This window comes from Sturnus vulgaris, chromosome 3 (genome assembly GCF_052056855.1).
Source record: "Sturnus vulgaris isolate bStuVul1 chromosome 3, bStuVul1.hap1, whole genome shotgun sequence".
NCBI lineage: Eukaryota > Metazoa > Chordata > Aves > Passeriformes > Sturnidae > Sturnus > Sturnus vulgaris.
In genome coordinates, this window is record NC_142245.1 from 77,773,670 (window position 1) to 77,789,807 (window position 16,138).

Below are 16,138 nucleotides of genomic sequence, written 5' to 3' on the forward strand. Positions count from 1 at the left end.
CCTTTCTGAAAATACCATAATCAAGAAAAACTTGATAACTAAACTCCTGTCTGGATAACATTGCCTTAAAAATTATTAAATTTCTTTTGCAGTCCTGATAGCCTGTAGGGCTGAAATTTATAGAATGTTTTTTTTTTCTAAACAGTTATAAACATTTACAACATTACATCAGAAAGTACTTGTCCAAGTAACTGTTGTATTAACTGTACCAAAAACAAGAAGCAGGATATCATAAAACTGACAGAGAAAGAAAAAGCATGTAGATGTTTTTTTCTCACTTTACATAAGGCACAGAAACCTTGCAAAGAGAATGTTTTGGTTTTCCTAGTACCGGATGTGCCTGTGAATATCGTGTCATTCTTTTTCCACATGCAACCAACATAATTGTTTTTTACTACATCTTTGCTCTTTCCAGCTGCATAAACCCATACATTATTACTATCTACATACAGTTGAATGTTTAGACTGTGCTGAAACCCATAAATGTAAGGTTCTCTCAAACCCCTTAAATCCACATAAAAAGGTAAATGTGGAAGGCATAACTTGTAGTAGATGTCTAACTTAGCTAAATCTCTCTGGGGGTTGGGTATCTGGGTCCGTGTGAAGTTTAAAAAGAAAAAAAAGTCCCCTTAGGCTCCTGAATTAAAACGGTCTGAGTTCCAGAAAGGACAAGATCTTGCAGTTATAATTTAATAAACTATTTTTGTTAAACCATCTCTAAAACACCTTCTTGCATGTTTTTTCCCGAAGACTCTATCCCTTACTTTGATCTCCATTTATGTCTTATCATCAAACTTTGAGTTTCCAGCATATTGAAAAAGTGAGGTTAAGTTGCAGTTTATATAGAAATGGTGGCAAATACAAAATGAAGAGGTGAGGAATAAGCCTTCTAAATTCTTCTAGTAGGGCTGTTGTTATACCTAAACATAAGTTAATTAGTAATAATAATAATAATTACCTAATTAACCAATGCATGCATACATAAAATATAAATACACCTGGTACTATAAGAGTTTCTTAGGTGACAAGACACCCTTAGTTAGCCAGAATAACATTTTTGAAACTTACTCTTCCTTGGACCCTTCAGAAACATCAGGAAAAACAGACTGCAGTTGAGCTACTCATTGTCTTGCTCCTGCTGCAGAAGTGAACAAATTATTTTGTGAAAGAAATCTTCAGTTGATAAAAACTTCAGGATATTGTTAACTCCTGAAAGAAACAAATAAAAAAAGAGGCTTTTTCCTACCTGGAGCCATAGTATTTATTTTTAAAGTGACTGTTTGTTTTCTAATTTTACATACATTAAAAATACTATTGAAATTCCCTTGATTCAAAGATGGCATTACTCATGGCTTAGCCATTTGAATCCTTGTTCATCTCTTTACAGAAACCAGGCTGCTCATGGGCCAATTTAAAGTTAGACACTTTTTGAATTAACAGTACCTGTTAAAAGTAATGAGTGTTTTATCCCCTTTTCAGTGGTTACATAGAAAGCAGGAAGATTTTTATTTCAGCCTTAAATTAAAAACTAGAAGCAGGAGACTTCCTCTACTGCTCTATACCAATACATATAAGTCAATATATGGACATGCATTTTGTAGATGTAAGAACAAAATGTAATTATGTTATATCTCAATGCTAAATTGTATGTGAAATTGTTTTTTAAATTAAAATAAATTTACAAACAGCATATAAGTTTATACACTGTACTGGCAATATCAAAAACCAAATGAGATAATACATCTTATCCACATAAGAGGATATCTTTTTTTTCCACCCACATTTGAAACATTATTCTCTTCTCTTCACTAGATGGGGAACAAAGAAGAAGTAAAAATTTATTTTGTGTTTGGAATGGTTCTTTATTTATCCTGAGCTGACATACTGCTTAATCTTAGATCTTCCACAAAGTGCATACAATAAAATACAATTAAAACTAACCTTTGTCCATGAACAATAAGATACATAGAATAATTTCATTTTATCTAAGTACATTGGAAGACTGGCTGCAGAACTGATTCTTTCCATGGAAAAGTACCATTCAACTGGGGTAAAAATCTGATTTTTTTATTTTAAGAAGAATTAAGCTTTCAAATTTTATTTTGGAAGCGTGCATATTTTGGTATAGCTAAAGATAATCCCTCTGTTAAGATCATGCTGGGACCACTGTCTTTCTGTGTCTGATAAGTCTGAGTCTTTCCCTCAAAGTTTTTATTCTAGAGATACTTGAGTTTCCTAGATGAAAGGCATTCAGACTCAGGAATGCTGAAAAATTTAGTGTTGAAGACTGAGAGTCAATTTCTGATTCATGCAAATGATAAAACCAGCAAAACATAAGGGAAGAAATGTAACATAACCAAGAGATTCTGTCTGTTCCATCAACAGAGAGAATCACCTGCCATATTGCAACTTCAGTTTATCTTGCATGTGTTCCTGGCACTATAACTACTACCCATTCTGGCTAAAGAGGGGAATTTGGGATTATTCAGTATTATTCTACAGACAGATGATTTCATGCACATACCTCAGTAGTCACAGCACAGCAGTAAAATTTTCTTTTTACATTGTTCTTTAATTCGAGTAGGTTATAAGTGTTAGATTTAGAAAACACGGATTGAAATTCTGCAGTGTGTCTCGTGTAGGAGGTTTTAAGAAAATATAATGATTTTTCTGGCTTGGTGAGTTATGAATCCATAAAAAAGGGATTAGATGAAAACTGATGACTGAGAGCTACAAGGTCCTATGTCTCATTAATGATCTTCTAAATGAACTGTCACAGTAAATCAGTTTTTTTTTCACTATTTTGCTCTGGTAATTTTAATATGAGAAAATAAACTAAAATGTTAAAGACTCAGCAGGGTCAATATAAAAATCAGACTTTTACAATCCAAACAACATCCTTTGGAGTCTTCCTGACACAAGCGAGCACACAGACAACTCTCTGCTCTCTGAGGTGTCCCAGAATAACCAAAGTAAACATTTGAGGTAAAGAAATTACTGTTTTTTTATGTGAGTCAAAGAATCGTCCCAGGGCTTCTGTACCATGGATGTTCATAGAAAGCAAGTAAAGACAGCTTTCCTTTATATCCTGAGCTGAGCTTGGGGAAAACCTAAATCAAGCAAAATGAGTATGTTCCTTCCATCTAGAGGCTGTGTTTGCTTGATTGTGAAGCTTAGGGAAGAGGAGACAGAAAAGAGCAGATCTTTTTTTTTTTTTTTTTGAAATTTTAAACTGGTAAGTGACAATTCAATAAAAGCTCTCAGTAAAATCCTTTTTTCATAGTACACTGTACAGCATTCACTTTCACCTACATCTCTAACCTTTTAAATGTAATGTGATATCATTAGTAATTGATGGGCTTGAAATCACTTCTCCTTCATGTGAGAAAATTTTGGTTCTGTCTTATATCTGTAATTCTAGAATAGAAAAAGAATTAACATGTAGCAGAAGTTGTAAAAGAAAGCTGTGAAAACTCTGAAAATGTAGAAACTAAAGTTTCATTTAAGCTCTAGGGAGGTGCAATAAAAATTACAATATTTCCACATGAATAAGTAACATGACAAGTCCCGTAAAAGAGTGACACAAAATTCATATGACACATGAAATGGACTGAAATCTGCAAAACTGACAGGGTTCCAAATCTAACTGCAAAATATGAAATTGGCACGAGGAACCATGTTCCAGCAAAATCCTTCAGGACCTGATTTCTGACCTGAGGCTGCTTGACAGTTTTATCAGTTATCAGAACGGAGGAATATGATGAGGTTTTCAGAGGGATGATGAATGGTATAAAGTATGGTATCTACTGATACAATGTAGTCTGGTAAAGTTGGGCTTAAATGCACAGTAGAGTCAAATGGAGCTACGTTTCAGGAATAAAAAATGTAGAAAGTATGACCCGTGTGGGGAAGTCAAGCTGAGCACTGGAAGGGAGTTTGACTAGAGTTTGATGTTTTTAGTGGAATATCCATGGGATATAGATGTGCAGTACAACATAGAAGCTATAGATCTCTATATAAATCTGTAGACCTCTGAGCAGAGAAGTTTCAAGAGGTAGCAGAAAAGTCCTCCCTATATAAATTCTCATAATTTCATAATTTCAATTTAAAATAGCCCTCTTCTTTGGAATTTCTAAATATTCTTAACTTTTTCAAGTTGAAGAATATACACCTAAAGACTCCTACAATATTTTTAGTAGCACTAATTAATCTATTATAAAGATAGAATGACCATATTTTAAAAAACTGAATCAAATTAAATACAGTAATATAGATTTTGGGACATTTTCTGCAATAGGTAAACAAAGAAAGAAAACATGATGACTTCTCAAGAGCTCCTTCTCAAGGAGCTCTCTAACACCAGAAAATGTTTCTCTTGATGTCATTTTTCCTGTAAATATCATATCCAACCTAGACCAGAAGTTAGATGACTTTTTAAATTTGAGATTCATACTTCTGCTAATTCCGTTCTTCATCGTTATAACAGAAAGTGAAAAAGACAATGAAATGTAATTTGCAGGCAATCAATCAGTCAGTGATACTTCATTTAATTCATACAGAATCACCAGACTCTGATCCAATTAAATCAAACAGCTCTCAGGTATTCAAAGAATCTTTATTTACCCTTCCCCCCACTCCTCCTCTTTAGAATGCAGACATTCTTAATGTCATTATTTCAGTTAAAGAGTTGCTTTTGGAAAAGGAATAATTCAAGTACTATAATAAGACATCTACATTTTTTGGTATAATAATTTCTAGGTAGGAAAGAAGGTATCTGTATTAAATAATTCAAAAAATAGCTTCCAAACTTACTGTAATTATTTTTTCTGTAAAATTATACAATCTTCAAAAGAAATAGGACATTTTGTGGTTGTGTCCGTTTATTGCAGTGGACAACAAAGTAAACTAAACAACATCTTTCAATATTAACATGCTGGTTTTTGAGTAGAAATTTTAATCTGCCTGTTGTGCATATTTTGCAATAAAAATATAATTTAGAGATACATTTCATTAATCTTTGTGTTTTGCACATTGAATGGAGACTTGAGGATGCCTTAAAAATAAGAAAAACGTGAAAAAACCCTCTACTTGTGCACAAGCAGAGGGGAAAATATAATTATTTTTTGTTTTTTGAATCTGTTTCCTGATTTTTTAAACACATCATTTGCATTTACATTTTGCAACAAGGGAAAAAGACCCCACTTCAGCACATGGAAACTCATGCAGAGTCTGTTTCTTCCAGTTGTCCAGTCTTTGTAATTTAGATGTGTTTGCTGAGTGAAGACTCAGTAGCCAGTCAGCCCTGTCCACCCCCTGCAGCTGCAGGTGGATTACTGAGGGGATGCTGGGCTGTGTGTGGATGTGTACATCCCTGCTCACAAAGGAGCTGCCATTCCTGAGAGATTTGTGGCACAAGCACCTGGAGGGAAGCTGGGATTAACCAGAAGGTGACAGTGCTGAAGGCACACACTGCTATGGACAGTCCCCTCTGACTTATGAGTGTGATAAGGTGTGCTGGCTGCTGATGACAACGTGCTTCATAGAACTTCAACTCTGATATCAGTGAGTTAGAAAATTCTCCCCTGGAGCAGGAATCCTGACAGTGTATTTAAATTATTAACCTTAAAAAAGCACTATGGAGTCAGTTGGCCTTTACATTTTCCAGGTGTTAATGCAGATTACTGGGTATTTTGTCTTCCTTTACATTAAAAGAATAAGGTAGAGGAAGTCCAAAATGAATTATTTGAATGCAGAGGAATTTATGATACTTTATATAATCACTGTTTCAAATAGGCAGCAATTAACTATGATCTTCTTTATACACTTCATTTTGCTTGTAAAAAAGAATCGCCTCACAGGTGTTTCAGTATGAAGCAATCATACTCAGTTTGGATACTACAAGCAAGAATTGAGCAACGTTTTATTTTCTTTTAAAAGTGTTGACATTGATTTTTTGATATATGTAATTGAAACCACTCATTATTACCCATTTTTATAAGCCTCTGCTCACAAACTGCAGAGGCAGCATTCCATAAATCCCATTAAGCAGCTACTACAATGCCCCACTGATCTAAAAGTTGAGTACATTTGCAAAACAGATATCTCACTTTTCAGGTTTTCAGAGGTTTAAGAACAAATCCCTCTCCTGAAAAAGCCAGAGGTAGCTGCAGTCTTAAGTTTTAACCTTTGAGAACCTTTCACATATTACTGAGCTATCAGCTGGAAGTGACATTTCGACACAGTCAGTAGATAGTTGTGACATATTAAATACCACCAAGTATGAAACATTTCATTCTCTAGTGCATCCAAGTTCTATTTATATCCAGGGTAAAGTATAAGCAGAAACTTTGCATGTCCTGCACTGTACACTGTCCATAGCATAGCAAAAACTGGAGAAATGTTGTTAACAAGAGATAATGGCAAGATACCCTGGCATCAGTCTACTTCTACATTCCATAATTCTCCTGTACCAGGAAAGTGGACATTTCATCTGGTGTAGGAAACACTTCTGCTGGCTTACATCAATAGGAAGTGCTGCCATCTGTCCAGATGAAGTGAGAATTAGCATTTCCCAACAAACCCCAAAAACTTGCCTGGCATATATAAAATTATTGATTAATAAGGAAACCACTCACTTCAAGAAAGTTCATTACAGTCAACAGATTGTTCTTATTCTGCTTCTGCTAGATTAGTAAGGCATGATCTCAAAGCTAGTCTAACTTCTTTAGTTGAGACACAACAGAGGATGATTCATCCCACTTGTCTTTAACATCTTTAGCAATGGGAGGGAGCTGAGATGAAGCCATAGACCTGTCTAATAATAGTTGAGTCAGACAAATCCCAACATGATATTATGATTAAACTGGTGTTTCAGTTCTGTGTCAGCAAAGCAATAAAGTCTCTCATACATCCTGGCACGCCCAAGATAAGGTGAAAGTCAGCCACGATTTCAAGTTGTTATACACTGCACATTGTTACACATGTTCTCCATGTAGCACAAGCTGTTAAATTTCAGTTACCGACAGAAATAAATTAGGTTTTATTAATCAATCTTTTGTGGAAGAAAATCAGCAGAAAATTATGTATATAAGGAGAGGGTGAGTTACTGCTATTGCATTTGACTTATATATTTTTTGTTTGTTTTTTATAAAGAAATTTTTTAAGGAAGATAAAACTGTTGATAAGAAAGGTACATTTGGAGAAATTGCAACTTTATATTTTTCAGAAAATTTAAGTCCCAGCTACATATGCTACTAGTGCTAAGATCCTCCTTGTTATTCAGTCTTGGATCACATACACTGCTAAACCAGAACTGTAAATAGCAAAGCTGTCTAGTGTCCTAATATTGTGGCATCACTGAAAGTTTACAGTGCCACAGGGACCTTTTATGTTGTCATCACACTGATACATGTCCTGTAAACACTGCTGAGATCTTACAAGTAAGCTTCCAGTATTTCTGCCCCAGTTTTAGGAGCTTTGTGAATCAAATAAGCTACATTTACAAGCACAAGTAATAAATTCTAGGTTATCTTACTCATGTTTTATACCCTCTGGAGAACTATACAGACACTAATGTAGAAAACTAGTGATTTGCTATTTGCTGGCATAGCTCTAGGCTGCATAACCATCAATACTGACACGGGGGAGATGGTATGAATATACAGCAGCCTGATCTTGGCTCACACTAAACTGGCCATGAAACCACAACATGCAGTTGCATTTCATATCAAGTTGATGAGGTAAACTAAATGTTTGCCTCCACTGGAAGAGGGAAGCCCTAGCCCCTATCACACCCAGATGCTTGCTTTCACTGTAAACTTTGTGCCCCAGCTATTTCCTACACCAGCCATGAACTAATGCAACTAATTAATCTGGAAGGAAATGAGCCACAGTGAAGGTAACTACTTTGTCCTGCTTTGAGCTGGTGATCTGGATGATGGTATGCATATCAGGACTCATATGAAACTGTGACCATGCTGCTAGAACAGCAGCAGGGGTAGTCAGAGGAAAAATAAAGAAAAGGGACAAATGCCTTTTTTTGGTAAGAGCAGGTGGTTTGGTAAATTGAGCTACTCAAGAAACCACATTCTGAGTATAGGAACTGCTATATTTATATGAAGGAGTTAGGTTTATTCATGCTCCATATGAACTTAATTGTAGAAGACAATTTCTCTCTCTCAAGCATGTTCAATTGTCACATATTATAAAATTTAAATTTCTATTTTACTGAGAAATACTGTAAGTCGTTTTTTATGTTGGATTTTGAGCACTCTGCCATCTGGCTTTGATAGGACTCTGCTTTGGATTCAAAGTACTAAATAAATTTCTTTAAAGTTTTGCAATGTTTTTCAATAGCTAAGATGAAGAGAAATTCTTAATTTATAAATCCTCTACAAAAATAAAAATGCACGGTCAACATGGGATGTGAATAAGACAACAACCCCTCTATTTAAAATAGTTACAAAATTTTGCCTGTTTTCAGAAGCTAGAAAGTTTTATCTTGGAATTTCCCTAAGTGCCTTTAGAAACCATTTTCTGTATTAATGTCACTGTAATTACCTCTGTAATTTACCTCTGGATTTAGGTACTACAGACTTTTGTTGCTTTAGATATTTACATCTTCACTCATCTCAAGTGTGACAGTAGAGGCCATTCAATGTTGCTAAATTTTGATGAAACTTTCTGGATTGTTGCTATCACAGCATCATAGGAACTGTTTTACCTTTTACTGATTGGGGTTTGCAAAAACACAGGAATTAATACAGTCTTTAGAACTTCAGCAGTTTGGCACAAATTGTTAAATTGGGTGTTTAAAAATCTTTATTTTGAAGGAGTGGCTTTTACACATTGGAGGAAGTAATCATGATATTTCTTCTATCTTACACTTACTCATCTTTCCCCCACACTCACTGGTATCCAGTGAGCCCCTCATTGCCACCATTTCTTTCGCTCTGCTGAGCACTGATTTGGCAATTTCAGGTGTGTAGAGAGATATTCAGAAGTAAACCAAAATCAGTGGAGCACAGAGAATCATCCAGTTTTTATCTCTAAAGCCTTAATTTGTGATGTTTTTCTAGTTAAGCACTAATAAGTACAAACCTACCCTGTGGAGGCAACCACATTCATTGTCATAGACAAATTTAAATCAAATTTAAATTAAATTGCTCCAGGCAGTCATAGCAGAAGTTGCAGGTTGAAGATCCAAGCAATCAAATTGTAAGTACTTGGAGTGATGATCATGTTGTTGTGCATCTGTAAGATAATCACAATCATCTTATCACTATTAAAAAATTTTAAAAATAGTGGAAGAGAGCTTATACTCAATGTGTCAATCCTTTCCTGCATACCTTTCCTGGAATCACAGGATTATAAAACTCATCCCTAGAAAGTTTTTTCATATGTCCATCTAGTCCTCAGGTTTAATATTTTAGTTTCTGGTCATATTTTCTATTTTAAAAAAGAATTTGGGCGTATTTTCTGGGGGAAAATATAATATCAAATATTTAGATTTTGTTGAATCATTCTGTTTTTAAAATATTCTATGTTTGTTCTTTTCCCCTGAAACATTTCTTCCCTATAGAAAAAGAGAACAAAGATAATCTTTTGTCTTCTAAAAAAATGGAAAAAAAAACAAATGACATTAGATCAAGCAGGCATTCCTAAGAAATTAGTAAATTCTTATATTGTATCACATCAATAAAGCAAAATATCACATTCCTTTCATGTTACTGAATGTCTTATCAGATTAATGAGTTGTGCTAAACATGTGTGACAAACAAACTCTTAATATATCATGAAATTAATTTGCAAAATTTAAACAGAAAATTACTTCTTCAATGAAGCTGTCAAATTTTATTATAAATTTTCGGTTCCAACAATGTGAGATAAAATTTGGCAATTAGATAGCACATACTGAAATATGCCTTTTCTCTTTCAGAAACACATTATGATATGACTGGTGAAACTGTCATTAGAATGATAATGTTATAATATTAATGACACAAGAATATATTAAAAGTGATCACCAATTTCCACCCACCCACCTCCACCCCCAAAGTCTGGAAGCTAAAATAAACCTCCATCATTCAGTTAAATTTGGTTTAGTGGTGGTGTTTTTTGGTTCTTTGTTTTCCACACAGAATATTGATTTTCAGTGATTTTTTTTTGAGGAAGTGTTTGCTTTGTCTGTGAAAAGCTGTCTCACTGATAGACCATAATCGTATCCATACAGCTCCTCCTGTCCTCAGGTTACCTAAAATAGTGTGAGTTCCTGTGAGGCCCTTGCAGTAGGAATATTCAAAGGAATACCAATTCCAAGTACTGTCAATGCAATGGCATCAGTGTGATTTCATTTCTAGTAGAGTTAAAACATTGTTCCTCTCTGATGGATCACGTTATTCCCTATTGCATCATCTCTGTGATGAGAAACACAAATGCCACATAGTACCCTGAATCATACAATCATAGATTGGTTTGGTTTGGTTTGGTTTGGTTTGGTTTGGTTTGGTTTGGTTTGGTTTGGTTTGGTTTGGTTTGGCTTGGAAGGGACTGTAAAGACCATCTGGTTCCAACCATCCTGCCATGGACAGGGACACCTTCCACTAGACCAGGTGGCTCAAAGCCCCATCCAACCTGGCCATGAAGGCTGCCAGGGAAGAGACATCCACAACTCTTTTGTGCAACCTGTTCCCAGTGCCTGACCACCTCAGCAGCTGCTGAATACTGCAGTGCTCTGAGGTCAGAAGTAGTGTCTACCCATTAAATATGTCACCAGTTTAATATATTGCTCTACTCATGGAACATCATACTAAATTCAAGGTCTCTATCATCACCCTCAAGGCCACCCAAAGCCAGCTCTAAACCTGACTAAGGCAGTAAACAAAATGGTAGGGTCTTTGTGGATGGTAACTTCAACATTGTGAAATAATAAATTTGGTTTCCTTGCTTTTTAAAGAAGAGTTATAATGATATGAATAGGAAAAAAATATCTTTCTGGAGTTTGTAAAAAGTATCTTGGGTTAATTTTCAAGTCGAATTAAGACAAATAGATCACAGCTCAGTGGAAATAAAAAAATTCTAGTCACCAAAGAAGATTTTCAAGATTATTTTTGTATTGATATAGAAGAAAAACAAAGTAATTTGATTTATTTTCTATAAGTCCTGGATTTCACTTGCTCAAAATGACAGGAAGCATAAAATTTAAAATAGAAAACTGTAAAGATTATTCCCATTTCAGTTTAAAGTGATCTTTATTTCATACAAACTGAATTAATAATGGAACAAGACTTTAGCATATATTTGCCTCAGGTGTGGAAAAGGAAGGAGGTGGCTGATGGTTGTTAACACTTTTTGAAGGTTGTATGAGTGATGAGAACAATAATAGGATGGCTGACTGGCTGGAATGTGAAAAGTAAGCATATTGCTATGTAATTATCTGTACAGAATACAGAGACAGAAAACAATATGGTTGAAAATGTCACACTATGACAGAATTTGTGTTCTCATAGATTGCTCAGTATCTTTCTCTTTCTAGACAGCATTTCATGCACAATAGAAATGAAGGCAACTCATCTATTCGCAATTTATAAATACTTTTTAATGGAGAGCTATGTTTCTCTAGTTTTCAGTGTTGTATGGAATGGTTTAAAATATCAACAGGCAGATTCACATCAGGTTGAAATTATGAAGCTTAAACAGCAGCTATCAACAGTTAAGAAAAAAAGGAAGATGCTTGATGTGGGTGGCCCTGCAGAGATCTGTCTTATGTCCTGTGTTTTAAATGGTTTCATTAACAATCTAGGTGACTTATTACCCTTGACACTCAACATTAAACTGATGAAATGGTCAGAAGTATTTAAGATTAAATTCAACACAGTAAAGTAGAAAAACTGCACACATAAAGAAAAATAAATCAAAATATATAATGACAATGGCAACGAGGCTGGGAAGGATGCAAATTTGAGATATGGAGGACTGGAACTGTGTCCAGATAGACAACTACTGCTGTACAAATGGTATTTTCTAACATGCGAGGAAGTGAGTTGTAAGTAGAAAATGAAGTGAGGTATAATTATTCCTGTACAAATAATGTAGCTGCACAACTACTTCCAGGTTCATATGTTGTTAGAAAACTGGGAAAAAAAATAGAATCAGGTAGAGGTGAATAAAATTTCAGTAGAACATGTGGGATAAGTGAAGAAAGAATGGAAAACCTGGAGGACTGCTTTTATTTTATTTTAAAAATAGGAGTTTGTGTGTCCCAGGAGAGAAGGGAGAAATAGGTCCCAGAGATTTTATCACAGCCTTCCAGGATGAAAGTATTTCTTGTAAGAGAGGTAATGATTTTCAATCATAGAATAATAGAGTCTTGGAATACCAGGTTGAAAAGGGATCACCTTGTCCAACGTTTCATGGCAAAAGCACAGTCTAGACAAGATGGTTCAACACACTGTCCCTCTGAACCTTAAAACTGTCCATCGTTGGGGAATCTAACAGAATTTCCTAGAGTAGCCTCTGGGAAGATAATTCCAATGGCTGATTGTTCCCCCTGTAAAGAATTTTCCTTTTGTGTCCAATCGGGATCTCTGCAGGACTAATTTGTGTGTATTACCCCGCATCTTTTCCACATGACTCCTTGGGAAAGCAGGAGCCTCCATCCTTATGGTCACCCTTTAAATGCTAGAACATTGTGAGAAAGTCTTCTCCTTCTTTTCTCAGTGCTGAACAAACCCATTTCTCTCAGGCTTTCCTCAACAGGCTTCCCAGCCCTTTGATCATCTCTGTTGCCCTTCTTTGGATCCTCACCAACCTGTCCAGAACCTTTTGTCCATAGCGGTGACTAAAACTGAATACAGCATTGCAGGTGTAGCCTGACAAGCACTAAATGCAGGGGGAAAATTATTTCTTTATTTCTGCTGGTGATGAGCTGATTGATGCAAACTAGAATCCCACTTGCTTCTCTGCTGCAGCAGCTGCACACTTTTCACTCACGTTGAGCTTATTATTGTCCACCAGGACCCACAGGTGCCTTTCCACAGATCTCCTGTGCAAATGGATAGATCCCACTGCTGTACTCCTGGATTATATGTTGCCATGTGCAAATTTTTTGCTTGTTGCTCCTCCAGTCTACCCAGGCCTTCCTGCAGAGTTCTGAAGTGTTTAATTCCCCACTCGGTTTGCAATCCTTGACAAACTTTGTCAGGATACACTTCAGCCAGACTTACACATGAAGATATCACACAGTGTTGGGCCTGATACCGAGCCCAGGGAGACCTCACCTGTGACAAGTTGTGAGTTTCTAAAAAAGCTGATTAACACCACCCTCCAGGTGCAGCCAGGCAGCCAGGTCCCCACCCACTGCACAGACACCTTGTCTAGCCTGTCACACAGCAATTTCTCTGGGAGGAGGCTGTGAGAATCCCTACCAAAAACCTTGGAGACATCCAAGTAGAAAATGTCCACCACTCAATCCATGCCCATTTTCTGGGTCCTCAGTGTTCTGATCACCAGAGTAAGTTTTATTTTCATGAACCATTGTTTATTTGAAGCACTAGGAAAACTTTAGTCTTATTAGCAATGTGTAAAGGGAAGAAGGGAGTAAAGAATTGATGTAGATGATCTCGATCCTTGTGTTTCTAGTGGTGTTTCAGATTTGCTTATTTTGCAGTATGTCTATTTATCATTAAAACAAAATATAATATAGTAAAAATATACAAATATTTTATTTCTATAAAAGGTTAGAAGAGTTAACTATGTACATAGTTAACCATGCACAGAGTCTCAAGATTTCTAAGCAAGCTGCTAAAATAGAATTTCAAAACTTCTATAATGATTCTTATAAAATTTACCACAGAATGGAGCTTTTTCAGACTTTTAATGATGTTTTACTCCCTGCATTTAAGGAGAAAAAAGAAAATCAATACACTTAAAAATGTTAAGTATATTGGGATAATATCCTTTTATACATATTGTTTCAGGTTTTAGAAATTTCTAATAGTTGCTTTCATCTTGACAATTCATGAAAAGGCGGTAAAAATATCTCAAAATAAGGATCATAAAAAAAATGTTCTTCTCTGTAAAAATTTTGTGCCTAAAAAGAGAGATTGTAAAAATCACAAAGCAGACTAGATCCTGAAAATGTTTCTTCCATTAAAAAACTTAAGCACTAAGCAATCTCAAATTGGCACCAATTTGGTACACACACATGAATTTACATTGCTATGTTATTTTGCTGTGTGACCATGGGAACTCCCTTAGGGAACTTGCTTCCAAGATCTTGCAGGCATTCTTGATCAATTTGTGCCCTAGGGCCATAAGCAAAAATCTACTTACCTCCCTTATCAACCCTCTGTTTTAACAGAGAAGCATAGCTGTACCCAGGAGCTGGCTAGGCTTATGGTGAGTCAGAATTTAAGAGTGATGTCATGATTTTGTATTTTTGGATTTGTGTAGGATCTGATGCCATTTTTTCTCAGCTAAATCACAGTAAGTAGTGTTTTCCCTGAGGGAAGAATGAGGTCTGGAAGCTGAAAAGGGAGCAGGAGGATGAATGATGGGTGAATGGAAAAATTTAGTCTTTCCTCAGGCTTATATGCTAGGTAAATTTACATAAATGGGCTTGCCAAAACCCAGTTTACTTCACATATCCTGGTTCTTGAGTCTTTACAAGCTAATTTCCACTACGAATTCCTCTTTTTCTCTGCCAAGTATATTTATAAAACAACATCTTGTTCTCAGGCTCAGCAGTACTCACATACCACTTCACAAGTTGTCAAAAGCTTAGTCAAGCACTAAGAAAACCCAAACTCAAATAATTAAGTTAAACTCAGAACAAATGTCATCAGCCTGTATTTTGACTGAAGTTTGCTACCTCTTTCAGATAGCAAGTGCCTCAAAACTCATTCTTTTATCATTTATACTAGCTGGTCTAAAAATAAACTGTACACATTCTTCCGTGTAAACCTTGAATCAACTAAACAACGCCAGTGTAGAGTTTGAAATTTACCAAAGTGATAAAAACCTGAAAAATGTCAGCAATGCCTTTTTGATATCCAAAACCAGCAAAAATGAAATCTGCATAAAAGATTAGAAGGCTGTTCTTCCATTCATTTCTCCATTTTTATAGGCAAGGCTTTGTTTGAGTAGTGCTTGTTGATCAAGGTAATAATTTACAACGACTTCTTGTGTGTCTGGATTCTTCTGCTCGAATGTATAAGAATCAAAATGTGCCAGACCTTAGGCCAGGCCAGAAAAACAAAAAATAAAACAACCAGTCTTTTCTAAACTTTTCCCTGAAAACCCTTCAGTATTAATAGAACCGAGTTTCTGACCCACATTCATCTACTATTCACTACATTGCAATGACAGCAGACAAATTTTCAGTTTCTGACATAGAAAGTGTCTGCTTCATGTGAACACAGGGTGTCAGCTCTACTGCTTGTGTTTCTTTGGTGGCTGGAGCCTAAAGGCAACCAGAAAATAAGGCAGAACACGTTATGCTTTTTCAAAATAAGCATGGACAAGGTCCTGGCAAAGGACCTGCCTTTATACCTGAAATAAATTTGCCTTACTTAGATGACTGTTAGAAGCTAGTTTTCTGTCAAAAGTGTAGAAGTACCTGCTCTGACCCTGGATTTTTGGGTCTTTCACTAGACTTGTTGTTTCACAAACTTGCTTACCCACAGTGGAAATGATAGGGTAAATCATTCCCCTGAAAAATAACATCTTAAGTTTTGGGTTGTTTTTTCAGCCAAATGTAATTCACCCTGCAAGTGCAGAACCATTTGTGCTATACAATGGAAGAGAAGACAAGACATGGAGAGATCGTGGGGAGCATCAGCTGCAAGAGGACTGCTGTGGAACAGAGTTTAAAATAGCTGACTATTTGATGTTGGAAATTACAGGAACTCTTTTCGTTTTATTTTTTCCTACTGATATAGTCTCAAATTTTCAAGAAGCTTTTTCTTTTTTTCTTTCTGCTTTTAGAAATTAATGATAAGTATGAATGAAAATATCAGATTATTGCATAAAAATGTCTTAATTATTGATTTATAATAGAAACATAATTGAAAGATTTATGACTATAAATCTATAACTTTCTGTTTTACTCTTACTGGAAATGCTATATATTTTTTTAAAT

The 16,138-nt window shown here is 35.5% G+C and overlaps 1 protein-coding gene across 1 annotated transcript in view; it reads left to right on the forward strand.

Annotated features, from left to right (window-relative positions):
- The window catches only part of EPHA7 (EPH receptor A7), a 294,990-nt gene extending 279,097 nt beyond the window's left edge, over positions 1-15,893 (forward strand). The window contains exon 16 of the mRNA XM_088162035.1: positions 15,749-15,893. Coding sequence (XP_088018161.1) covers positions 15,749-15,758 — 10 coding nt within the window. The 3' untranslated portion in view covers positions 15,759-15,893. The remainder of the gene's footprint in view (positions 1-15,748) is intronic.
- Positions 15,894-16,138: the final 245 nt, after the last annotated feature.